This window comes from Thermoascus crustaceus (assembly GCF_041956765.1).
Source record: "Thermoascus crustaceus strain CBS 181.67 unplaced genomic scaffold VTN00scaffold_8, whole genome shotgun sequence".
Classification (NCBI taxonomy): domain Eukaryota; kingdom Fungi; phylum Ascomycota; class Eurotiomycetes; order Eurotiales; family Thermoascaceae; genus Thermoascus; species Thermoascus crustaceus.
The window spans coordinates 358,187-383,115 of record NW_027192534.1 but is presented as its reverse complement, the minus strand read 5'-3'; the positions used below and the strand labels follow the sequence as shown (position 1 = coordinate 383,115).

The 24,929-nt window shown below is 52.6% G+C and overlaps 11 protein-coding genes and 1 non-coding gene across 12 annotated transcripts; 6 read left to right on the top strand and 6 right to left on the bottom strand.

The window, feature by feature from the left end:
• Window positions 1-33: 33 nt before the first annotated feature.
• VTN00DRAFT_9731 (uncharacterized protein) lies at window positions 34-1,089 on the bottom strand (the record flags this gene model as incomplete). Its single annotated transcript, XM_069436719.1, has 1 exon — window positions 34-1,089. The coding sequence occupies one exon, from the start codon at window positions 1,087-1,089 to the stop codon at window positions 34-36; it is 1,056 nt and encodes a 351-aa protein (XP_069284330.1).
• Window positions 1,090-2,549: 1,460 nt separating this feature from the next.
• Window positions 2,550-4,304, top strand: VTN00DRAFT_9730 (uncharacterized protein; the record flags this gene model as incomplete). The annotated part of the gene is made up of 3 exons (XM_069436718.1): window positions 2,550-3,086; window positions 3,149-3,862; window positions 3,924-4,304. 3 exons carry the CDS (start codon window positions 2,550-2,552, stop codon window positions 4,302-4,304), a joined length of 1,632 nt encoding a protein of 543 aa, XP_069284329.1.
• A 496-nt stretch (window positions 4,305-4,800) lies between these two features.
• On the bottom strand, window positions 4,801-5,931 carry VTN00DRAFT_9729 (uncharacterized protein; the record flags this gene model as incomplete). The annotated part of the gene is made up of 1 exon (XM_069436716.1): window positions 4,801-5,931. The coding sequence occupies one exon, from the start codon at window positions 5,929-5,931 to the stop codon at window positions 4,801-4,803; it is 1,131 nt and encodes a 376-aa protein (XP_069284328.1).
• A 773-nt stretch (window positions 5,932-6,704) lies between these two features.
• On the top strand, window positions 6,705-7,754 carry VTN00DRAFT_9728 (uncharacterized protein; the record flags this gene model as incomplete). Its single annotated transcript, XM_069436715.1, has 1 exon — window positions 6,705-7,754. The coding sequence occupies one exon, from the start codon at window positions 6,705-6,707 to the stop codon at window positions 7,752-7,754; it is 1,050 nt and encodes a 349-aa protein (XP_069284327.1).
• Window positions 7,755-7,976: 222 nt separating this feature from the next.
• VTN00DRAFT_9727 (uncharacterized protein) lies at window positions 7,977-9,512 on the bottom strand (the record flags this gene model as incomplete). Its single annotated transcript, XM_069436714.1, has 1 exon — window positions 7,977-9,512. The coding sequence occupies one exon, from the start codon at window positions 9,510-9,512 to the stop codon at window positions 7,977-7,979; it is 1,536 nt and encodes a 511-aa protein (XP_069284326.1).
• Window positions 9,513-11,381: 1,869 nt separating this feature from the next.
• Window positions 11,382-11,499, bottom strand: VTN00DRAFT_t181. The gene has a single exon. It is a non-coding gene; the product is annotated as a tRNA-Ser (tRNA).
• Window positions 11,500-13,447: 1,948 nt separating this feature from the next.
• On the top strand, window positions 13,448-14,986 carry VTN00DRAFT_9726 (uncharacterized protein; the record flags this gene model as incomplete). Its single annotated transcript, XM_069436713.1, has 3 exons — window positions 13,448-13,948; window positions 14,097-14,725; window positions 14,812-14,986. 3 exons carry the CDS (start codon window positions 13,448-13,450, stop codon window positions 14,984-14,986), a joined length of 1,305 nt encoding a protein of 434 aa, XP_069284325.1.
• Window positions 14,987-15,890: 904 nt separating this feature from the next.
• Window positions 15,891-16,990, top strand: VTN00DRAFT_9725 (uncharacterized protein; the record flags this gene model as incomplete). The annotated part of the gene is made up of 5 exons (XM_069436712.1): window positions 15,891-16,059; window positions 16,132-16,224; window positions 16,286-16,515; window positions 16,600-16,821; window positions 16,889-16,990. The coding sequence occupies 5 exons, from the start codon at window positions 15,891-15,893 to the stop codon at window positions 16,988-16,990; spliced, it is 816 nt and encodes a 271-aa protein (XP_069284324.1).
• Window positions 16,991-17,056: 66 nt separating this feature from the next.
• VTN00DRAFT_9724 (uncharacterized protein) lies at window positions 17,057-17,389 on the bottom strand (the record flags this gene model as incomplete). Its single annotated transcript, XM_069436711.1, has 1 exon — window positions 17,057-17,389. The coding sequence occupies one exon, from the start codon at window positions 17,387-17,389 to the stop codon at window positions 17,057-17,059; it is 333 nt and encodes a 110-aa protein (XP_069284323.1).
• Window positions 17,390-17,680: 291 nt separating this feature from the next.
• Window positions 17,681-18,852, top strand: VTN00DRAFT_9723 (uncharacterized protein; the record flags this gene model as incomplete). The annotated part of the gene is made up of 3 exons (XM_069436710.1): window positions 17,681-17,786; window positions 17,920-18,454; window positions 18,540-18,852. 3 exons carry the CDS (start codon window positions 17,681-17,683, stop codon window positions 18,850-18,852), a joined length of 954 nt encoding a protein of 317 aa, XP_069284322.1.
• A 1,950-nt stretch (window positions 18,853-20,802) lies between these two features.
• On the top strand, window positions 20,803-22,367 carry VTN00DRAFT_9722 (uncharacterized protein; the record flags this gene model as incomplete). The annotated part of the gene is made up of 5 exons (XM_069436709.1): window positions 20,803-20,985; window positions 21,066-21,177; window positions 21,259-21,716; window positions 21,775-22,121; window positions 22,193-22,367. The coding sequence occupies 5 exons, from the start codon at window positions 20,803-20,805 to the stop codon at window positions 22,365-22,367; spliced, it is 1,275 nt and encodes a 424-aa protein (XP_069284321.1).
• Window positions 22,368-23,999: 1,632 nt separating this feature from the next.
• VTN00DRAFT_9721 (uncharacterized protein) lies at window positions 24,000-24,822 on the bottom strand (the record flags this gene model as incomplete). Its single annotated transcript, XM_069436708.1, has 2 exons — window positions 24,000-24,517; window positions 24,570-24,822. The coding sequence occupies 2 exons, from the start codon at window positions 24,820-24,822 to the stop codon at window positions 24,000-24,002; spliced, it is 771 nt and encodes a 256-aa protein (XP_069284320.1).
• Between the last annotated feature and the right edge of the window lie 107 nt (window positions 24,823-24,929).

Genomic DNA, 24,929 nt, shown 5'->3' with positions numbered 1-24,929 from the left:
ACACAATCTATACCTATCTGAATGATGCCTTTCTCAGGGCTTCTCTGCTCGCGCCCTCTCCGCAACTGCCGCAGAAATGGCATCCTTAACCCGCTGCACCAGCCCTGGCACCTGGACGACATCCCTACCGGTCCATAACCGGGACTGCTCCAGACCCTGCCAGATCATGGCTTCAGTTCCCAGGACAACCTTCCATCCAGAGTTGGCGGCCAGTTCTGCAATCTCGGTCCAGGGAGCGGGGTGGTAGCACATCTCCAGGATAGCACCTTTCTTCTCTGACGGATGATTCAGGAATGCCTCGATGACTCGTCTGGTATTGATCTCCTCCGATGTCTTGGGAGGGTAGTTCGGGATTCCAGACACGATGGCCGCTGGAGGTTTGAGGGCCGCGACCTGAGCTGGCTCTGTGACGGGGATGAGCTCTGCCTTGTGTTCGTCCTTCGATAATAATGACCTCTCCCGATCTTCTGCCATTAACGCCTCGACCTCCGCCCTGTCGCGATTGACAACGTAGATATGACTACACCGCAACCATCTTCGCAATGCGTACACAGCCGCTCTGGCCGTGCCCCCACCGCCAATAATCAGCGCGGGCTTGTCGCAGTAGTAGCCTACGCCGCCCCCAGGCGCATTCTGCAGCAGTGCCTCCCTGATCCCAACGCAGTCGGTATTCGTCCCCATAAAGACCCTCCGACCCTTCTCCTCACGGATGAAGATCGTATTGCAGGCCCCTACCCGCTGCGCGTCCTCCGTCAGAGAATCCAGATGTGACGTGATGCTCACCTTCCAGGGCATGGTGACGGAGGCGCCAATGAATTTGGGATCTGACCGGATGTGCGCGAGGAAGGTCTGGATTGGTGGGGAGCGGGTGTAGGAGTAAGAAGAGGAAGAAGGCGATGACGAGGAAGAGACGGAGAGAGGGATCTGCGCCCAGTTGAGGCCCAATGTGTCGAAGATGGTCTTGTGTAGGAGCGGCGAGAGGGAGTTGCGCAGAGGGTGGCCATATAGGTAGGAGATCCTGTCGAGATGGGAGGGAGAGGTGATGGGCTCTTCGGCCGGAGAGGTGCTTGATTGCGGGAAGGATGCCATTGTCGCGTGTATATATGAATCAGCATATTATGGATGTGGTATGCGTGTATGTGTCTCCATGCAGGTATATGAAGCAAGTATGTGTATGCCTTCGAGACGAAGTGACGATGAAGGGAGAGAAATAGCAACAGCGCGAGAAAGAATATCAGGAAACCATCCCTAAAACGTACAATTGAACATTTTGTAAACAATCTCAGGCTATAAGATTGTCCATGCCTATCAAGGAAGGCTAGAGATATCTGGAGAAGAGGGAAAAGGCCGGCCGGAGAAACGTTTTGGGGACGCGTCCGCCCTGCGCAACAGCTCTCTCCAGCATCAACTTCACACGCGCATCTTACCATGCATCGTTCTGCCTAAAGAGAACAGGGATAATCTAATCAGACGTCTATCAGCTGTTGATGAAGGCTAACACGAGCTCAACTATTGACTTCAATTGCAGGTAAGGACACATTATTCGTTGAACACACGCCGTTGCTTACTGGTTCTGTGAACAGCACACTTGCTCTTCGATCCTTTGAACTATGATGATGAGACGCAAGTTACCAAGTCCGATGACGGCGATAAATTTGACACTCTGAGTCTCTGCAGACCGTTCGAGGGAGATCTCAGCCAATCCGCGTTGGATGATGAAAGATCCGGCGAAGTCTCGGCTTCTTTTCCACCTCGCTAACGATCAAAACGAGCGGCAGAACGCTTTTCCCCCAAGAAAAATTAAACTCTTCGCTTCTCCGCCCCACGGGGATCTTTACGCCGGGGAAGCCTTTTTCCCTTGCTATCCCTGTGCGTTACAACTTCAGATGGCGGGCGGTTACAAGCGGTCGGACATGCGAACGGATGTCCTGGTCAAGGACGAAACAGATCCATGTGAAACATGCTTCTACTAGGTCAGCAACCCCGTGGGGATCTGCGCATTTATCCCCATATTCTACGGACTTTTTCCGGGGTTATACGGGGTCAGGATGACTTCCCCGCCGGCCACAGGCGCAAAAGACACCGGTTTTGGGACCCGCCCTTCGACCTCCAAGCATAGCGGAAATTCTAAGGTGTCTAAGCGCTCGAGCCTTTTCTGCAGACAAAAACCTTTCTCCCGGACATGGCGTCTCGTGGTATATCCCTTGCTGCCAGGTCCTGTCAGGTTTTTTTTCTGTTTACTTCTTTGTACCCCGGCCAACCCCAGATCTGATTCTGCATGTCCCTAACCACGTGGAAACTGGTCTGCACATGCATATAAAATTCCTGTCTAGGGGTCTATCTATTTATGAATTCTTTTCTACAGGATCTTTGCTCTTAGCGAATCTTTTCTGGGATTTCAGCTAGCCCTGTCTAGCCGTCATTGTGCGGCTTCTGGTTCATACCAGTCCTTTAAGGGAATTCTGGCTCCCCCCACGGCCGTTGGCCTCCCTGTGGGATAGTTGACCAGGCTTTCTGTCCAACTTCAGTGTCCAAATTTCCTTGCTACCATGTCGATATTAACGCTGGTCGAGGACCGGCCAACACCCAAGGCTGTATACAACTGGAGAATATACCTGCTGGCCGCTATCGCCTCATGCACTTCATGCATGATCGGTTATGACAGCGCCTTCATTGGCACCACTTTGGCCCTGCAGTCGTTCCAGGACGAATTTAAATTTGGTGAGAAGACCAAATCGGAGGTCAACCTGCTGAGTGCAAACATCGTCTCCTGCTACCAGGCGGGTGCCTTTTTCGGCTCCTTCTTTGCCTACCCTATTGGCCATTTCTGGGGTAGGAAGATTGGACTGCTCTCGGCTGCGGCTATCTTTACTCTCGGTGCCGGTCTCATGCTGGGCGCGACCGGCGAGCGCGGCCTTGGTCTACTCTATGCTGGACGAGTCCTTGCTGGACTGGGCGTTGGTGCTGGTTCGAACATCACGCCTATATACATCTCTGAGCTTGCGCCACCTGCTATCAGAGGCAGATTGGTCGGGATCTACGAGCTGGGATGGCAGATGGGCGGATTAGTCGGTTTCTGGATCAACGTAGGATATTATTTGTTTCTTGCGAAATCGCATTTGTGCTACTAGCTGACCAATATCTGTAGTATGGTGTGGACGGAACACTTCCTCCCAGCCACAAGCAGTGGCTTATTCCGTTTGCGGTCCAGCTCATCCCGTCTGGGCTTCTGATAATTGGCTCCCTATTCGTCAAGGAATCTCCTCGCTGGCTTTTCTCGCGCGGCCGCCGCGAGGAAGCAATCCGCACTCTCTGCTGGATACGTCAGCTCGAGCCAGACGACATCTACATGGTTGAGGAAATCGGTGCCATCGATCACGCTCTTGAGGAGCAGCGTGCCACTATTGGCATGGGATTCTGGAAACCGTTCAAGGCTGCGGGGACGAACAAGAAGGTCATATACCGCTTGTTCCTGGGGAGCATGCTGTTCCTCTGGCAGAATGGCTCTGGAATCAACGCCATCAACTACTACAGCCCGACCGTCTTCAGGAGCATCGGTGTCCGTGGCACGAACACCAGCCTGTTCACCACTGGTATTTTCGGCGTGGTAAAGACGGCCATCACGTTCGTCTGGCTCCTCTACCTGATCGACCACGTCGGGCGGCGGATGCTGCTCCTCGTTGGTGCTGCTGGAGGTTCTATCTGCCTGTGGATCGTTGGCGGGTACATCAAGATCGCAAAGCCGGAGGAAAATCCAACTGACAAGATGAGCGGTGGAGGGATTGCGGCGATGTTCTTCTTCTATATGTGGACAGTTTTCTACACTCCCTCTTGGAACGGGACTCCGTGGGTCGTCAACTCGGTAAGCAGCACAACCTCACTCGATGCTCGAGTTTCAGTTTCCTAACAAAGCATCAACGCAGGAAATGTTCGACCCTAACATGCGCTCTCTCGCACAAGCCTGTGCCGCCGGCTCCAACTGGCTCTGGAACTTCCTCATCTCGCGCTTCACCCCGCAGATGTTCTCGTCTATGAGCTACGGCGTGTACTTCTTCTTCGCGTCGCTGATGATCCTGTCTATTATATTCGTCTTCTTTCTACTCCCAGAGACAAAGGGCGTCCCCCTCGAGAGTATGGACCAGCTCTTCGAGGAGAAGCCGGTGTGGCGCGCGCATGGGACTGTCATATCCCGGCTGCGCGAGGAGGAGGAGCACTTCCGGAACGATATCGAGCAGTCGGGGCTCTCTTCAGAGAAACAAGAACCAGGGTTGCGTGAGCCTGCGCTGCATGTAGAGGAGGCGTAGAGCTGGATCTGAGTTCTGGACTTTGCGCAGATAAGGTCGGAGGTTAAGTGGCTGACGAAGTAAATGGGATAACGAAGTACCTGGAGAAGATAGTGTTTGATCTAGTAGATGTACATATGTACATCATGTGTATATACACTGCGTACATATTTCCCTGCCCCCATCTCACTCTAGGATTGCATCAACAGAGGGAACCCGAGTTCATTTTACAGCCCCTGTCAGGGGAAGGGAGACAGATGGCGTACAGGTAGGATTCCCCCAAGCATGTATGTAGGTATTAAAACCAATAGAATGGAAATTCTATCTTGACTACGAATGTACGCTGCATCTTTTCTTCGAGAACCAGGACCTCCAGATCTGTATTTCCATTTTCGTCTATCCATGTACATCATATTTATACCTACGGATCTAAGCTCTCTGGATTAGACCTAGACGATCCAGTTCTATCTAACTACACCGTTTATTCTATTTCCATATATAGACCTACAGATATATATTACAACCCCTCCCCATCCCGCTCATGGATCATCCTACCTACATCCTCCACATCAACCAGCATCCCACTCTCCATCGCCCTCCGCACGGCATCACAGACGACCAGCGCCCGTAGCCCAGCCTCCCCCGTACAGCTCGGCTCCGCTTTCCCCTGGACAACATCCACAAAATGCGCCAATTGCGCCTCCAAGGGCACAACGTCCGTTGACACTTCCACCCTCTCCACCGTCAATGGCTCCGTCCAGCTCTTCTTCTTCACGTCCTTTCCATCATAACTCCACCGCACCATATCCGGCACACTCAAACAGGCCTCAGACCCAAAGATGCGATAAAAATCCTCCCCCGTCCGCGGAATAGTCGGATTCTCACCCGTGCCAGCCTCGAAGTTATGCGGCGAGGGCGTAGCATCGCACACGAGGAACGTCCCCACGACGCCTGACGCGAAGCGGAACGTGATCGCTGCCCCGTCTTCAGCGTCGTGGGGCGGATTGGGTCGTGATGGTGCAGTCCGTTCCGCGCGGACACGCACGATAGGACCGAACAGGTATTGGAGGATATCGATGTCGTGGACGAGGTTGATCAGCACGACACCGCCTCCTGTTTCCCGGGACCGGCGCCAGGTTGTGGGTTCGGAGAAGTATTCGGGCGGTTTGTATAGTGTCCAGAGGCTGTTGATGGCGATGATGCGGCCTAGGGAGTTGGAGTCGATTAGTTCCTTCGTCTTGACGATGTAGGGGTTGAAGCGGCGATGGTGGCCGACTAGCAGGTTCAAATGTGCGTGTTCGGGCCTTGCAGCGTGGCGGAGGAGGGAGAGGCCGGTGTCGATGGATGTGCTGAGCGGCTTTTCAACGAGGACGTGGAGACCCGCGGAGAGGAGCTCCTTGGACACAGGGACGTGGGTGTCGTTGGGGGTGCAGACGATGGCGGCGTCGGGTTTGTTGTCACTGTCAATGGAGGAGAGCATAGAGGAGATGGAAGGAAAGTATCTTGTCTGGAGCTGTGTGGCTGTGGCAGGGCCGCTTGGAGCAGGGTCGACGAGGGCGACGAGCTCTGTTGATGGGTTGGATAGCACGGCTTGTGCGTGGCGAGGGCCGATGAGGCCTGCGCCGATGATGGCGATTTTGAGGGGCATGTGCAAGATGTGTGTATACAAAAGAACAGTGTTAAGCACAGGAGAGATAACAGCAAAATGTAGACTCGATTGGTTGAGGAAACAGAATTGTAGTCCCCGAAGAAGAGGTATACATGTTCCTATGATAGGGCATGTATCATCATCAAAGTCACTCTGCAGACAGACATAGTGAACCTCAGAAGATCACACATAATCAAAATGGTATAGCATGAGAAACAAAACAAGGCTAAACAATCACGCGGTGAAGAGCTGGTTAGCACGATCGGGTTCTCGATTTATTGAACATCGGATATCAATGTGGTGAGGAGATGTGTCGTATCCGGATAAACGAAAGGGGTTAAACGCATACCCGCAAGGCTCCCCTCAACTCCTCTTGCTCTAACAACATCACATACACCCGACAATATGCGAGCTTGCTCCCTCCGGATCTGGATACTATCTGCTAAACCCTTGAAATGTATCTGAAGGATAATGCCTGTTTCCGCGCGCACAGCGTCGGCGGTTCCACCGCGATGGCACATCCCCATTGGATGATACATGGTATTAGACGTATATGGTCTCGATATCTGTCTGAAGGCCATATCAAGATGACGGTTTGTTAAAGAGTGCATCGTCCTCGTTTTTGATTCCCTTTACTGACGGTCCAAACAGAGGACAGGCGGGCAGACGACGGTGGCAAACCAATCAGGAAATCGACATCACAGCATCTGAAGATTGATGGTATCAACATCTATATATATATATATATATATCTTTAACAAACATCAATCATCATGCCCCGACCAGCCATTGCATCTATGTCCCTCGGACGCCCCGGCATCCACTCCCTCACCGACAAGCTCGAGGAAGCCGCCAAACACGGCTTCGAGGGTATCGAGCTCTTCTACGAGGACCTCGAACACCTCGCGCGGAAACTCTCCAACACATCCAGCAGCAACTCATCTCCATCAAGGAACGACCTCCTCTCCGCAGCCCGCAGAGTCCGCCAGCTCTGTGATTCCTTACACCTCACCATAATCTGCCTCCAACCCTTCTCCTTCTACGAAGGCCTCCTCTCCCGCACCCAACACACCCATCTCCTATCCCAAAAACTCCCCCTCTGGTTCTCCCTAGCCCGCATCCTCAACACCACCACCATCCAGGTGCCCTCCAACTTCCTCCCCTCCACCCTAGCAACCGGCGATCTAGACATCATCGTCTCCGACCTCCGTGCTCTCGCAGACCTCGGGGCACAAAAGAACCCACCGATCCGATTCGCCTACGAGGCCCTCGCATGGGGCACGCACGTCGATACGTGGGAAGCCAGCTGGGCCATCGTCCAGCGAGTCAACCGTCCGAATTTTGGACTGTGTCTGGACACGTTCAATATCGCGGGACGGGTATATGCCGATCCGGCTTCCCTCACGGGGAAGACAGCCACCGCGGAGGCGGATCTGGCTGCGTCTATATCGCGACTCCGACGGAGCGTTGACCCGCGTAAGGTCTTCTACGTGCAGGTGGTTGATGGAGAGCGGTTAAGTGCGCCGCTGGTCGAGGGGCATAAGTTCTACGTCCCGGGACAGCCGGCAAGGATGAGCTGGTCACGGAATGCGCGTCTGTTTGTGGGGGAGGAGGACCGTGGCGGGTATCTTCCGGTAATGGAGGTCGCGCAGGCATTTTTAGATATTGGGTTCGACGGGTGGGTGTCGATGGAGCTGTTCTCGCGGACCCTGGCGGACCCGGACCCTCGGACGCCGGCGGAGCATGCGCGGCGCGGGATCGAGTCGTGGCGAAAGTTGACGCGGGCGTTGAAGCTGGACCGGCAGGGGAGTGGTAATCTGTGAGGTCTCATGCATTGTCTGTCTTATTAAGTGCTGCTGGGAATTGTAGTTACCTAATGTATAGGCTGTCGAGGCTAGCGTGTCTCCTTGGTTTTCACATGTATCTGGGCACCTATACTTATATTCAACGGCATACAAGGCAGAAAGTAGGCAGAAAGTCGGCATGAAACAACTCATATTATGTCATAGACGGGCATGTATATACATCGGCTCATGGCTCATAACTCATATCAATTTCCTCAAAACGGGAAGAGAAGCAACAACAGGAAAGGAAAAGAAAAGAGAGGAGAGAGAAAGAGACCATTTGCTTTTCCCACCCTTATCATCTCGCCAATTGCCAAAAATGCGTGATTTCTTGGTACCTGTGGATTTCCGGGCGCTTGAACTTTCTGGCTTGCTTTCCACCACCCAACTGGAACTGGGTACCGGGCTGCAGTTCGGCAGCCCCAGCTCGGTCACCAAAATCGCCGATATTCTCTGCAACAGCTTCTGTATGAATTCGGGCTTGTAGAGGGCCTCGTTGTAGCACACACTCAGTTCCAGCTGTCCGCGGAATGTCCAGATGGGAACAATGAGCTCCTTGGCCAGCATCTCCGCCATAAAATAGTACTCCTCGACGCGCACCCGACCTCCTCCGTACTCCGAGCTCATGTACTGGTCCAGCAACCCCAGACTGTCCACGAAGGGTTCGGTGGAAAACGGTAGGCAGTCCGGGGGGAGTTTCGGCGACTCCACAGCCAGGCGATAGTGGTAGCCTGCTACGGCGGACAGGGCCGGGCTTGTGGCGGGCGAGATATCGCGGGCGTAAAATTCCCGGAGGGTTGCAACGTGCTCAGCGAAGGTCCCGTGTGGAGACAGCGCGAGCGGAAAGGACGTGGCATAGATGATGACGGCATGATCGGGGCTGTTGAAGGGCGGTTCCAGATACGGCCGTAGATTTGTGGGACATACCTGGATGTGTGGCCGGTTCCGGGTCGCGGGGGAGGCGAACTCCTGTGTTGCGACCAGCATGGCGGCTTGGACAGCTGCGGTGATGCGGAACCCACGCTCTTTGCAGGCTGCAAGGAGGGCCGTGGTGTCCTGCTGGGAGAAGCGCACGGCGCGCCGGCGGGTGCCCTCCGGGGCGGCTGCCGGAGAGACCCCAAATCCCATCGACGGGGCATTGTCCGCAAGCACGCGGAACATGGCCTCTGCCGTGCGCTCAGTCTCCGGCGTTGCGGGGGCGGTCGTGGACAAGACATGTTCCAGGTCGGGGGACAGCCGGACATGCTCATCACCAAACTGGACCTTCCGCGGCTCTACGACGGCCTGGAAGAATCGGTCCAGAAAAAGGAGCATCCCAACACCGTCAATGCGCCAGTGCGAGCTGTGCAGCACAATCTCGGAGGTGTGCGGGAGATAATGCAGGGTGGCCAGCGGGCCCGGGCGGAAGCTGGCAACGAGATCCTCAGCAGTAGCCGGCTCGGTGGTGACCACAAAGGTCTCCTTAAGCCAGGTGTCCAGTGCCGCGGGATTAGGGGTCTCGTAGACCATGGAGGTGCCGCTCCTCCAAGCAGCTATCATTGGATAGTCATGCCGCATCGCTTTCCATGCCTCACGCAGGGCGGAGACCCTCTCTTCCAAGGGAAGATCTATCGTCACGCGGACAGCAGAGGTGAGAGAAAAATGCTCGCGGTCGCCCCCGTCCTTGGCCACGACAATCAATTCGATACCGTTCAGGGGCCGCTCATAGCGGCCAGGGGAGACTTCTTTCCACGACATGGCGGTCCGCTAGGTTCCAACCAGGGAGAAAACGACGTGTGCCAGATACACTCAAGAGCCTGATCGAGCAGAGACCGTATCGACGGTTATATAGATGGCACGACGTGCCATTTACCCGCTCTGCGTCGTCTCCACTGAAGGGGTCGTACCGATAAGAGACGTAGAGATGAGGGGCAGCAGGACCCTTAACCCCTCATCTGTAATTGGATCGCGTTAATCCATTGGAAGTGAACCAAGATGAGCATGTCGATCAGAGACTTCGTCAGTACAGCCGATACCATCATTGATGAGGAGAAGGAACCACTGGTCCCACTGGAGTTAGCATTCGGCATTTCGAGTAGCACATACAGCTGGCACTTGCGAGGAATTAAACAGCACCTATACACTAGACAGATACTAAAGTACTTAAGAAGTACTAGGCTAGTACTTAGTTGGCGGACGCCTTATCGTCATCGGTCCGGTTGGCATCAGCAACCGCCATGCTGCGTAGTAACTTGGAAGTCTCTCGAAAATGAGACATCCGCGCACGGATGAATCTCTGGAGTAATCGCAGCAGCCCAGCTCATCCCAGCTGCAGGAATGGCTGAAGTCAATGGCTGCAGGGCAGGATGTCCACTCGTCCGAAAAGCCGAAGACGGATGGAGGTTAAGGAGAGGGACCGAGACCCGGGATGTCGGACCGTTTGTCACGTGATCATGCATCTACTGCGAGCCGTCACGGCGTCTGCAGTAGCTAAATCCCAGTCACGGCCTTCCACGAGGCTGGCCGTTGGACTAGCTGAACAGACCAGGTGGAGTGCGTCCCGCCTTTCCGGCGGTGAGTCCAGAGGCCTGGACGCTGGCAGATACTCGTATGGACCCCGCCGTTGAGCTGTCCACGACCATCATAGGGATCATACCGAGCGCTTGGATCACTCTGGGACACGATCGCTTGCCGTTTGCAAGCTCGGGTGTCTATCACGCCTTGGAGTTTTTTAAACAGGGCATACACGATGTGGAACATCTTCACGGTTCGTAGTGTAGTCTTTGACCAAGAATCTGGCCAGAAGACCCTGCACCGCAAAGTGCAGAGGATCCCTTGTTCCACTGATGTTCAGTCAGGCTGCCTCAAAAGGTACCTGGGACCTAAAAGCAGGAACAGTCGCCATGCAAAACCTATGTTAGTGAGTAAGGACCCACATTGTATAGCAACTTATAGCCCCATGATTTATGTAGTAGAGAAATCCGGGAAATAATTAGCCATTGTCATGGGCTAGTTTAGCTCGTAAAACAATGGAAGCGTCACACGCCGAACGTACGAGCCGTCAGAGTTTTGCTTCCAGGTGGATGATCATAGCGGGATGCCAGGAGCGGAAGTGGTTGTGTAGCTTGACGATCAACCAGAATAATTGAATCTGTCACCTGTTTTGCTGGCGAAGTCACGGGCTCACCAGCCTGGTGTTTGCTGATTTGAAATGCTGCATGCATGTGTTAGTGCGGAGGGACATGCTCCATATTTCTTCTGTCGTCATTTATAGGTCTATGGAAATAATTTCCGCGTCCGAACTTTACCTTAGCTACTGAAGAAGTTCGAACGATTCGACTGGAATATAGGGAGCGTTAGAAACAAGATCGCTCACACGTAAAAAGGGATGGTGAATAGGTTGAATCGACCGTGGGGGCAAAGGGGAACGCTGTATGTTGTTCTCAGCGGTTGAACTATCAATCCAAATTGAGGAAGGACCTCACCGCACATAAATGGGACATCTGCAGCCGTAACAGTACCAGGCATCTCAATGCTTTCAGCACGAACTGTTTCTGTTTCTCAGTCCCGTGTGGGTTGGTGAGGTTGGCAGAAAGTTAGAGACAAAAAAATTATGGAAAAAGAATACGACACCTCTGGGATTCGAACCCAGGCGGGCGAACCCACAAGCTCAACTTGATCGCTGCTATCCTAGCGGAGCTAGTCTAGTAGCAGGCTTGCGCCTTAACCACTCGGCCAAAGTGTCTTCTGATGCTATTGGCTTACAGTTTGATTCCCTTATTTCCATACCCAAGCGTCGAGATTGTAACTAAACCTATTCACCGTTCACCCTGTTTTAGTAAAAGGTAGGGTGCTAAGCAGTCGATGTTGAAGCACGTTCCACAGCATGAGGGGCGGATAGGCACATGCGTTTTAAAAATAAAGATCCGAGGTCGGCTTGAGAATGAATAGACTGATCATGAAAATTGAATGCGCAGCATCATTCTACAGTAAGTTACTCGAAGAACGGTAAATCTAACATACTTAATATCAGGATATACCCATGGACACGGTGAAAAAAGAAGAAATCAAACGAAAGTGTGCAGGACCCAAACATGCAATCGATACATGTGCCTTGCTCCCTGACCAACGCGGCTTGCATAACAGGCGATACCCTACAAGGCAGGAGATAGGACTATTTGCAGGATCACGGAAGGATATTATACCGACTTAGGTCACGTGATTATATACCCTAGGATATACTCCTGAGGGAGTATACAAGGGAGTATACGGAAAGAGCAGATGACTGGATATACTCTGAGATATACTCTTCTGAGAGTAGGAGAGATGGTATATGGCTAGGGTTATATAAGGACGCATCATTACCACCATATAGATAGCTTTATGTCAGACTGCGCGAACCTAGTAATCCGAAGGTCTGATGATGAAAGCTCTGATTATTCGAATCTACCTAACTAACTGACTATTTACTCTTATGGAATTAGGGGTTGAGACCTTCCGAATATTTCTTCATTTAACGATCCTGAGACATTTTCATGAAATATGAAAGGATATAACAAAAGAAAATAGGCGGTTTCGGGTATAGACAGTATGATTCCTTTATTGCAGGGATTATGACCTTCTGCAGATCCGAATCGGCGTGTGCTGACTAGGCTGATAGGTCTCTTGGCATACCACTAGGTTATAGTGGTAATATTCGGCTGACACTTTAGTTCTCCGTGCTCAATAACACATTGTTACTTGGTTATATACTGGCAGGTCAACAGGCTAACCTACTATTGAGTATACATACCCAATAGGCGCTCTACTTCACCTTAGTCGCGTTGTCTATCAGTCAGAAATTGTTACTCTTGTGGTGTTTGACCTACGAAGCCCAAGCCTCCCTGTAGACCAAGCCACCATTGCAACTCGGGACCTAAGGAGTGCGTAACACTCCCCTAGAAAACACATCAACGCTGGGTATGTTACTGCCTGCCTATTCTCTTTAAAAGGTACCTTAATCTACTAGATTCACAGAGATAGATAGCTCAGGAAATTTTTAGCTTCCATCGCATTTGTAGATAGGTATTAAGGCACGATGAATATATCATCTTGTGGAATAATAGTGAAATTTCCCAGTGGCCTGGACAAATTACCACAAAGCAGTATAAACAGTATGCTGCACCAAATCATGCGAGGCGAAACTTTTAGGAGAGAGACCATGTAGGATAAACAATTCCCATCTTCCGTTTGACAGCAAGCCCGCGGGGCATGAGGACGGATTTTACTGCTGACGTGAGATGAAGAAGGCTACCGATCAGAAAGGGAATCAGATAAAGCCGACTATGGCGTATGCTCTCTTACCTTCCTCTAGAAACCGAAATTATGCGCATCCTCTGGCAAAATGCATGATGATTGATGGTGGAGTACCCCGCAGTCAGTGCGTCTCCCCGTCGGCCCTATGCGCCAACGCATGATGCAGTAATCAGTATACATGCGAGATCCTTGCCTTCGTGTAGAGCTGTAAGCTAGGTGTGTGGCTCGGTCGTATGACTGTCGATGTCGTACCTGTTTCCATACCCGGTATGGTTGTATAGGTAGGAGACTTGCTTATAATTACATAGCCATCCTCCTACATACCTAATATCCTGCAATGGTATACATACTCCCGTGGCTAAGTTAATATCCTCTTGACCGCCATTACAGACTGAAGAATGATTGATTTCCATCTTACAGGCGAGCAGCGACAGCTCCAGCAAAATGCCCGCGCTTTCGCGCAAGGGCCCCTCGCCAGCGCCAGAGAAACATACTCGCACCTGCCAGACCAAAGGTCGCGCTTCCGCTCCACACGCTCGACCTACCGCCAAGCTGTTGAGGCCGGCCTGATCAAGGGGCAGATTCCGACAGAGCTGGGCGGAACCCGCAGCAGCTTTGTGGACGCTGCCATCCTGCTCGAGGAGTTCTACGCCGTCGAGACGAGCGTCGCGCTGACCATCGCGGGGACGGGTCTTGGACTAACGCCGCTGATCCTGGCTGGGAGTGCGCAGCAGCATGAACGGTTTCTCAAGCCTTTCTTGAGCGGGGAGGGAGAGCCGTTGGCCAGCTTGGTGCACTCGGAGCCTGGGGGGACGGCGAATTGGCTTGAGAAGGGAGGCAAAGGGTTGCAGACGACGGCGAGGAAAGAGGGGAGATATTGGGTTATCAATGGGGAGAAGGTCTGTTGGTTTTGTCCCTCTATTTCCACTGCGGTTGTCTTACCCTGTATATCCCAGCGTATACTAATGTTGAATATATGTATACTATCTATATTATTTCCATTGGCTACTGCTTCCGTTCACTCCTGACACTGACAACCATCGACAGCTCTGGACAACCAACAGCGGCGGCTGGGACGGCAAAGGAGCAGACCTCCAATGCGTTGTCTGCCGATACTCGCAGGACAATTCACCTCAGGATCCCTCCGCAGACCCATCAGCAGCGATTCTCATCCTCATCGTCACGCCGAAGGTCATCGCCCAGAATGAACCAGGAGCATACACCGTCCTACACGACTCTGAATTGACCGGTCTCACTGCAACATCAGGCCCCCACAGCCGATTCATGAACCTCCGCGTTCCAGAAGCGAACCTGCTCGCATCCCCCGGGACAGGTGCCTCCGTCGTGGAACAGGCATTCGGGACGTCTGCAGCTCTTGTGGGCGCCCTATCCGTGGGAATCATGCGTGCGGCGTTCGAGTCCGCGCTGCAGTTCGCGAAGACGGATTCTCGCCGTGGCGCTGTGCCCCTCCTGCAGCGCCAAAGTGTAGCGGACCTACTGATCGATATCAAGATGCGCGCGGATACGTCGCGGCTCTTGACGTGGAAGGCGCTGCATGGGTTGCAGCACGGGCCGGGGGATTTCAGGGCACGGCTGGAGCTGTGTCTGCAGGCGAAGATCTTTTCCGCGGATAATGCGGTCCGGTGTGTGGAGGATGCGATGAAGGCTGTTGGGATGTGAGTGCTCACTCAATATTCGTATCTGACCATCTGATATCCTCGCAGTGGGTGAATGGGAAGGAATAACCAACTGACGAACACAGAACGTCCTACACAAAAGATCAGCCCTTCCCACGACTTCTCAACGACGCCATGTGTCTCCCGCTCTTTGACGGTGGGAACATTGGCATCCGGAGACGCCAGCTCGAGAAGATCTTCCAAGATGACGGCTATGAACCTTGGGCTGCCTTCTATGGTGATCAACAGGTAAATAACTAGGCAAAAGCCAACTGGGTGCTGTTCCAATTGTGGATGGATATGACCAGAATATAAAGTGACATCACAGCATTTCTCGGTTTCATTTAGCTACTAACTTGGTAGTTGTCGAGAATGTCAAAATCAGCGTATGGAGGAAAAGAAAGCCAGATGCAGGTGATTATAAGGCGATGCTTGTTAGAATCTTCAAAACTTTGCTAAGCCTCCATCTTATATGCATCAAGTTTACATGATGGATTTTCGACTATTTGCACGTGCAGGGCATACATACCAGGAAGAGGTGTATGCAACGTAGGCATTTATCCGATTGGTCCGTTCCGTATGGATCTCATCTCGGAGACGGGCCGAGATAGCTACACCAGCTGCTACATACTACCTTCTCCCGATGCCGTAAATCGACTTTGTTTTTTTTCTCAAAGAGCACCATTTATTGGTTGAATCTCAAAGGGACTATTACAATTCAATAGCCCATATATGGAATATACAATGCTTTATTGTCGGTATCCTGTATCGGTGTCCCAGTTTCGCGTCGGGCTTGATAAGAATACGGAGCACAGTATCCGTGGAGCAGGAACCCTTTCCCCATCGGCCGATACTCCGAACCCCGCCAAAACGACGGCGACCCCGCGTGTGGGCACGGGTTCGGGCGAGCTGCGAGCGAGATGAGGGGTGATGGAGAAGAATGGCGACGTCTGGATTCTTTCGTTTCTTTCTTTTCTCGAATACGAATCGGGGTCTGGGTCCTGACAGCTGACGATATATAAGATTCAGCAGTGTGGTTTGTCTGCTTGGACTGGATCGTCTTTCTCTGCTGGCTGGGCACCTTTCGCGCTGACCTAATTCAATTGAATCCTCTCTTCGTTTTTAACCCTACTGCTTCATTTTAATTCGATCGAATCTCTATAAAATGGCAACCGCTATGCAGACTGCAAACCGTCTGCAGACTGCCCTGCGCACCCAGCGCGGCCTGTCCTTCGGAGCATGGCAGATGCTCCCGGGTGCCAACCATGCGCGGTTGATGGCCAGGAGTGGTTACGACTGGATCTGCGTTGATACAGAGCATGGAAACATTGCTGGTACGCTATCTGGCCCTGTCATGGTAAAAGTCTTACACTGTAAAGTGGGCTGCTGCTGACGGGGAGTGATAGATTGGCAGATGCATGAGGCTGTCGCGGCTATTGCGGCGACGGGCGTCAGCCCAATTGTACGGATCGCGGCCAACGAGGGCTGGATGGTGAAGCGTAGGTGTTTCACCCCCTAGGTAACATGTTGCAGACAGTTGCTAAACAATTCATGACATAGGTGCATTGGACGCTGGTGCTCACGGGATTGTCGTGCCACTTCTATATACAGCAGATGATGCCAGGAGACTTGTCGAGTCCGCCAAGTTCCCACCCGTTGGACGGAGAGGCTTCGGAAGCCCCTTTCCCATGGGATCGACGGGCGGTATCTCTCAGGTCGAGTACCTCCAACAGGCAAATGATGCCCTCCTTACCATCGTACAGATCGAAACCAAGGAGGCCCTTGAGAATGTAGGTGGGATCATATTGTAGACATTCACATCATGATGCCTGGTTCCGAAAACAAGCGGTGACTGACAAGACTAATGAACACAGGTTGAAGAGATTGCAAAAGTCCCCGGTATTGACGTCCTCTTCGTCGGTCCCTGGGACCTAGGAAACAACATCGGCCGCCCAGTAACGGGTGCGTTCCATGAGGACCTGAACGCTGCAATTGAGCGTATCCGCAAGGCGGCTGTCGACAACGGGAAGCGAGCAGGCATTTACTGCGTGGGTGGAGAGGCAGCGAAGAAGTACGCCGACCAAGGTTTCCACATGGTGAGTTCTCCTGAACGTACTCCTTCACAGTCAATGCCAACATATTCGCCAACACCGGTATTTCCAGATCTCCGTTGTTGCTGATGTCGTCGCTCTCCCGACCTTCCTCTCGAACGCACTGGAAACCGCCCAAGGGGCCAAGAGTGGCGCCGCCGTCCCTACGTACTAGATACCGAGTCTGAGCAAATTTTCTCCATCCGTAGATCACCAGGACCCGGGAAACCAGGGAAAATAATCAAATTGGTTGTTGTTGAGCCTCGTCGATCGATTTCTCAACCTCTTGCTCTGTAAATCTGTGGAACAGCTTCTTAGGCTCGGAGACCTCTTCAACGGCCCCAGCCTGCCGTTCCTCGACGGTCTGCACGTGCAGAACAGGGACATCGAACTCGTAGACATCCTTCCAGATTTTATTTCCCGGTGCCATCACGTCTATCTCCGAGTAATCGAACGGTCTGCGTTTGCGGACGTTGAGCACGTTGTCTTTCGCGGTGTCGCAGAGGGAGCAGCCGACACGGGTGAACAGCGTCAGACGGACGCCTGGGGCAAATAGAGCTCGTGTTGGAAACATTGGTTCGGTGTAGACAAAAGAAAAGAGATCTTGGATTTTGCTGTCGGAGGTCGAATGCGGAGGAGAGACCGGGGAGTGCGGGCTGCCGAGCCATGGATATGATGGAATCTTCGAGCTTGTCCAGCCTAACCCGATTGGGCCGTATGTCCATTGAGTGCGGGAGGCGCATGGCTGAAGGGAACAGATAAAACCCCGATTTCTACAGCGTTCCACCCGTGACAGCCCTGATCACCGTTTCTGAATTATCTCCTGTCACTGTCGCGCTCATCTACGTCTACAGCTGCAGCCGTCATGGCCTCAAAGTGCGTCCACAAGGGGTGTGGCAAGGTGTTCACCGACCCGGAGGAGGAGTGTGTGTATCACCCTGGCCCACCGGTCTTCCACGAGGGACAGAAAGGTAAGTTAGAGACCTAAGGACCTTGGGAGTTGCTCGACGGGACGCAGCAATTCCCCTCGTGCAACTACCTCCGGGGTACATGGTTTCCAGGCGGAGGAAAGATAAGAACGGCGTCATGCTCACACCCGACCAGGTTGGAAATGCTGCAAGCCCCGCGTCTTGACCTTCGACGAGTTCCTCGCGATCCCGCCTTGCACGACAGGCAAGCACTCTACTGTCGACGACACGCCCGCTGAGGCTGAGAAGAAGCCCGCCGAGACAACGACCGTCCTTCCAGAGCGTCCAGCTCCAGCTGCAGCTCCCCAGCCCGCGGAGCCGCCGCGGCCTGCGGTGTCTCCGGCCGTCGCTGTCCCTCCACCCGGCGCAGAAGCTCCTGCCCCCGAGTCTGAGGACGACGACCCTTCCCTTGAGATCCCGGCCAATGCGTCCTGCCGCCGGCGCGGGTGCAACGCGACCTACGATCCGTCAATCTCGAGAGATGAGGAGAAATGCCTGCACCACCCTGGACAGCCGATCTTCCACGAGGGGAGCAAGGGATGGTCATGCTGCAAGAGACGTGTGCTGGAGTTTGACGAGTTCATGAAGATCCCGGGATGCAAGGAGAAGACGAGACATCTCTTCGTGGGCAAGGGAAAGCCAGCCGGGGAGGAGAAGGTTGAGGATGTGAGGTAAGTCTATACCGGGTTGCTACCTTTTGATAAAAGGAAATGGGGAGGGAAAAGACGACAGGTCTGACAACGACTGCCTCTACAGGAACGACTTCTACCAGACCCCCTCCTCCGTGATCGCGTCGCTCTACCTCAAGAAGATCGACAAGGCCGCCGCCAAGGTCGAGTTCTCATCGAACAGCATCGACTTCGACCTCCCGACCTCGGACAACAAGCGCTTCAAGAAGACCTGGAACCTCTTCGCGCCCATCGACCCGGAGAAGTCGCAGTTCAAGGTCCTGGGCACCAAGCTGGAGCTGACGCTGGTCAAGGCGGACGGCACCAGCTGGCCGGTGCTGCGGAGCGACGACAAGTGGACCGGAGAGAGGATCCAGGTTGGACGGGCTGGACGTGTGTAAGGCTATGATAAAAGAGCCTGGTGATGCTGCATGATGGGTTTTATTCTATATTATTCTTGCATGGGACGTCGGGTTGCATGAAACAGAACGACGAGCATATTATACCGAGCGGAGTTCCGGGGTGATATGGTATCCATTGGCCTCAACGAAGGGGATGGACAGAGGGTGACGATTGAGTTTCGATGTTAGATTGGGGGGGGGGGGGTCGAAAAGGTTTGGAAGGCTTGGATGGATACACATGTATAGACATAATCCAATAACGAACGATTATTATTATTGTTTCATTTTTCTTATCGAACAGCGTCGAATCGAATGACATCAAGGATCCGCGCAGCATCGAAGTAAGGCATCGAGCAAGTCTGACCCACTCTTCTGGCGAACTCGACGATTCCAAGATACGCACAGGCTACACACAACATGGTGGATTTGGCCGAAATAAAATAGGAAAAAAAAAATTCGCCAGCGGCGGCCAGCGCGGCGACAGTTTACGCGCGAAAACCAAAGCACATCAACATCAAAACATGCTTATGGTGTTTCAAAAAGGTAATAATTTCACGCCTCCTCCACAGCTCAGGCGCATGGGGAAAACTTTGTTTCCAAAGCCCTAGCAGAGCCATATGTGAAGTTAGGGAAAAAGGAAGACGCAAACCGGCTAAAGTTTTGCTCTCCGAAGCTGGGAACGGAAGGAAACCCATCTCAAGGACACGAATAACCCTCAGCGAGCCGCCACTGTGGACGGAGCTCCGGTGTTGATTTACATATGGTCAATGTAAACCTCTACTGATGATGGAGAAAAGAAAAAGAAGAAAAAGAGAAGGAAAACTCTGGTGAGATGTTTGGCCTTTTGTAGATGGTTGGGCGGGTGGGGCGCGGTCAGGTGTTCCGGGCGCTAGTCCTGAAGTTGTCGACTAGGACTGATTGGGAAGCATGTTAGGGTTAGGGTGGGGATGTGCATGTGATTTACGGTTTCTGCTGAGCAAAGTCGAATGCCTGAGACGGTATTGATTGACGCCTCAGGCCGTTACATGAAACTCTGATGCTGACGTCAGCCGTGGGTGAGCTGCCCCGGCAGTTGGGCGTTGCCTGCATTCCGGACAGCAGAGTGGCAGAAGGTCCATTAATTGCAACTCCGTAGCGAGGAGAGATACACGTAGAGGATCTCCTGCTGCGTCCTCCATTGCCTGTACGGAGCTCGTGCCTGGTCTGTGCCTGCTAGCTGCGCAGCCATGGCGGGGAATCACATGCAAATGGGGCCAGGGACAAAGGTCAGAGCCCGCTGTTCCTGCGGCGTAGACAACGCCCTTTGCGTCCGACAGTCGGCTACTGTAGACTAGGGACCTGACTGGTATGGTTATAAGTGTCTATATATAGTCGTATAAGGATTGAAGACTCCCAGGACCGCAGTTCATGCCTGGGATGAGGAGGCTGGACGCGTGCCTGCCAGTTCCACCGATGGAGACAAGAGAGGGGACGCTTAGCGCCCGGGCGGGCCCTTGGGCGCTCGACCAAGCGTGGCCCGGGGGCACGAGACCACCGCAGACTCCCCCAACCTTCTCCCAACAGCCTCAAGCATCAATTGCCGGCCAATTCGTGCTTTTCTCCTGCTTCTCTCTCTCTCGTCTCTCGTCTTCTCTCCCATCTTCCTTGTGCTGTCTCCTGTCTGCTCGACAACCCCGCACCGTCGACGATCCTCCACGACCTCTTATCTCCGCAGGTTTGTCTCCCTCTGCAATCCACCACGTGAGGGGAAACATTGCCTGCATCTCCACCTCCAACGAGCATTCGGTTCCTTTCATCCGCTGCATCTTCTGCTCTCCCTGAGAACCACGCTGTTGCTGTGTTTCCCAGGCTGACCGCTGCTGCAAGACTCACGGAACCACTCCCCCCCATCCTCCACCGCCTACTCGAGAGACTGCATAGGTTTGGAACGAGAACAATCTGGATTCCAGCATGGCGGCCTCTCACCACAATCAGGATGGAGTTCTCGCCTCCCTCAGATACATCCCGCAGTCGTACCACCATGCAGACTCGCAAGCGTCCGCGTTAAGGCTCGTCCTGACCCTCAACCCGGACTGGGAAGGACCCGGCAACAAGATCGAGTTCGTGCGCTTCACGGAAGGCATAACCAATACTGTGTGTGTTCCAGGACGCCCCTCTTGTGGGCTTGTAAATTTTCCAAAGAAAGGATGGTATTAACTGACGTCTGAGTGTAGCTCTTGAAAGTCATTAACCGGAAGCCTGGCTTGACCGAGGAGCAGATAGACAACGAGGCCGTACTCATGCGTGCCTATGGTAACCACACCGAGATCATCATAGACCGGCAAAGTAAGGCCAGCTTCCAAGCCCGACGAAGAGACTCGTCCTTCTGCCCCAACGCGACAACCTTGCTGAAGTAGAACTCGATAGGAGAAACCAAGTCCCACGCTCTCCTGGCCAGCCGTGGCCTCGCTCCCCCGCTCCTGGCCCGCTTCCAGAATGGCCTGCTCTACAGATTCCTCCGGGGACGCATCACGACACCCGAGGACTTCACCAGGCCTGCCATCTGGCGCGGGGTTGCGAGACGGCTCGGACAGTGGCATGCTGTTCTGCCCATCAGCGAGTTTGAGACTTCTGCAGCTGAAGACCTCCCACTTGCCCGGCAACTGAACGTGGATTCTGAGAATAAAGCTGCAGCCCAGCAGGATGATATCATTCCCATCCGAACCAGACGGCCCGGGCCCAACATGTGGAGCGTCCTGCAGAAATGGATCCTTGCTCTGCCAGCCATCACAGACAAAGAACGTGCCAGGCGGCTCAGCCTGCAGAAAGAGCTGGAGCGGATCCTGTCCGAACTCGACGATGGGGCAGGTATTGGAGAAGATGGCGTATGCTTAATATCTCCCCAAGGTACTCAGTAAACATGTCTTCTGACGTTTCCAATAGCTGGTATTTGCCCACTGTGACCTGCTCAGTGCCAACGTGGTCATCCTGCCCAAGACAGAGAATGGCGCCTCAGACGAAGACGGAACTGAGACCGTCAACTTCATCGACTACGAATATGCCATCCCGTCTCCCGCAGCCTTCGACATCGCGAACCATTTCGCGGAGTGGGGCGGCTATGACTGCGACTACAACATGTTGCCCACGCGATCTGTCCGACGGGAGTTCCTGAAAGAGTACGTCAAGAGCTATAACCAGCATCTCGGTCTGCCGGAGTCGTCGGTGGATGAGACTGTCGACAAGCTCTTCAAGGACGTCGATCGATTCCGTGGTATTCCAGGCTTCTACTGGTAAGATCCTCTCCCCTCATCATCGAACGAGCGATTCCACGAGAACTCAGTCGCTGATATGTGAATTCCAGGGGTGTCTGGGGACTCATCCAGGCAAAGATCTCACAGATCGACTTCGACTACGCCACCTATGCCGAGACGCGCTTCAGCGAGTACTGGGCCTGGCGGCGCGAGATCGACGGGTCCCGTGCCCAAGCGGGAGAGGAGATGCCGCTGAGAGAGCGGCGATGGGCGCAGGAAGCCTAAATCCATCTCCCGTTCGGAAGAAGCTAGAAAAGTTCCCCGTAGCGGGAAAAAAGCAACAGACACCGCAGTTCACGATTCGATCGGTCCATCCTTCCCGCACGTGACTGCGTGTTTTCATCTACGAACCGAGCACTGGTTGGTACCTGACTGACGAGGATTTCAACAATACTCCTCCGACTACAGACCATGCGGGACGTGGAAACTTCTAACCTCACTTCGTGGTTGAGGCATAAAACGAAAAAGAAAAAAGCGAAGGAAACATTGAACCAGCAGAAAACAAAGGAACTGTGGTACACACGATGGCGTTCGTCTTCAACGACTTACGATACCCTAAGCAGCAAGCAGATCAGATTATAATTGGTTAGTTTTTAATAGCGAATACACACAGCAATAACAAGAATCAGCCAGACAGTCGTGGTCGTACAAAAGGGAAAAACGGCAAAGGGCTCGCAGAAACTTCTTCTGAAGCAGAAATATATGTAATGTTTTTATTTATTTTTCTTCCTTGCTTTCTTTTCTAAAGCTACTCTTTGCTCCTTTTTTAATTAATGTTTAATCAGCATGCCATCTGTTGCTGATGGTGTGAAAGACAAAAGGAAGCAAACTGATCGATCATCTGAGCTGAAACTGAGGTATAGAAATAGAAGATAAAAAAACCATAGAAAATAGGAGATAGACCAGGTTAATAAGTTAAATGCAACAGATGCAAATTTCCTCTTCGTATTCTTCTTAGCTTTTTTTTATATAGGGCTGCTATCAATGAACCCTGGATTTCACTACATACTGTGAGAAGAAGGAATGAGAGAGTTGATTCTATCTTATTAAGCTAAATAGAATCTTCCAAATAAAACTAAGTATTTAATCCCCCCCTCTTCTTCTGTATTCTCTTGATTGATCCTTTCTTGTAGTTAGCTAGCTAGTATTGATAAATTAAATAAATTTGTGTGTTCTTGTTCTCTTGATCAGTACCTACAATAAAGAATGAGGGAATGACATTGAGTGCAGGCATGTATGTACTATACTATACATACACAGGTACCTGCCGAGTCTCAGTGACAATAAGGACAACCTGACGGAGAAATGGGTTCGGAGAAGTTCCCTATCAAAATATTAACAAGGGGGCAGAAGATGAAGATGATGCGCAGATAAGAAGCCAGGCAAGTGAGATATGTGTCACGGAGTGGCTCCTAGGGAGCATTCTAGGAGCCAAACCGCTGCACCACCGGCAAAAAACTAGGATACGAAGCCAACGGCTTCGTATTGCTCTCGCTTATATAGCTTCTTGCCACGCCTCACAATATGGGGCTTGGCTTGTCTTTCAGCTGCTATTCTTATGACCTTTCGGCACCCTCCCCCCTATCCACGCCACCCACCTTGCCGCTTTTGCTATTGCGATCTAGGCTGGCTTTGCCTAGAGTCTGTGGCCTATCATAGTCTGGGGTACCCTCCAATAGCTTCAAAATCACATGGTAGGCCTTTAGGAGAGAACTGAACAGGAGACCGAATGAACCGAAAGTTAGGATTATCTCTCTAAGAATAAGTGGAGTAACCTAGTCCAGGATCCCCTTTCCCAAGAACCGCACAAAGTATTATACAAGAGAAAAGCTATGAACTCCAAGACTCAGCCGACGATCAGAGCATAAATGCAACCAAGGCTGTCAAAACAACACCTTTTGAGAATCCACCAGTGCGAACAGCAGCGCTCGTGAAAAAGGAGCTCTCTGGAGAGGGAGTCGGGGTAGATCTGTAGACTGCACTAGCTGCAAGTGCAGATACTACTCTTGTGCCGGTGGCACTGGCACTGAGAGCGGAAACCGAGTCATTATCTTCACCGGAAAACTCTACGCGCCGGAAATTGCCGCAATTGATCCTAGTGCCGTTTCTCGTATGGACCACAAGAGCGCGATTGCCGATGAAGGCATTGCTGTCCGGGTTTGTCGACAGATAAAAGTCAGTATACTTGACCACGTAAGGCTCGCCGGGGATAGCCACAATGGCACCATGCTTTCCGCTCAGGTCTCCAACCTGGCAAGTCGCAGGACGTGAAGCATCGCATGGGGGGACCTCCCCGCGGTTGTATGGATCCAGATGCGGGCCGGCACTGGTGCAGTTGCCATCCGGAGGGACGGGGTTGACATGGACATGATACACTGGGAGGACCGTGAATGATGAACTTAGAAGCTCACAATGGATGGAACATACTAAAAGGTCCAAATTGCTGCTCATCTGGGAAGCCCCGCAAGTTGACATGGAACACGAGACCTGTACCATCTGGAGGTGCAGTCGCCGTAACCGATCCTCGTAGGGTGGTGGTGTCTTTGTTAAGCAATGTTGCGCGGTAGACGACGCCACTGGGATTGTTTCTGATAATAGGGGCCTCAATAAACTGTGCAAAGATTGGAGCCACAGTGAGGGCAAGGCCCACAAGGAGACTGGCAGTGGACGTTGGGCGCATTTTCAATTTGGAAATAGTCCTCAGATGTGATTGTCAGTATCGTCGACGGACCGTACAAGAATCAGATCCGTGTACATACCTATTGAAAGAGAGTCGTTGAAAGGTAA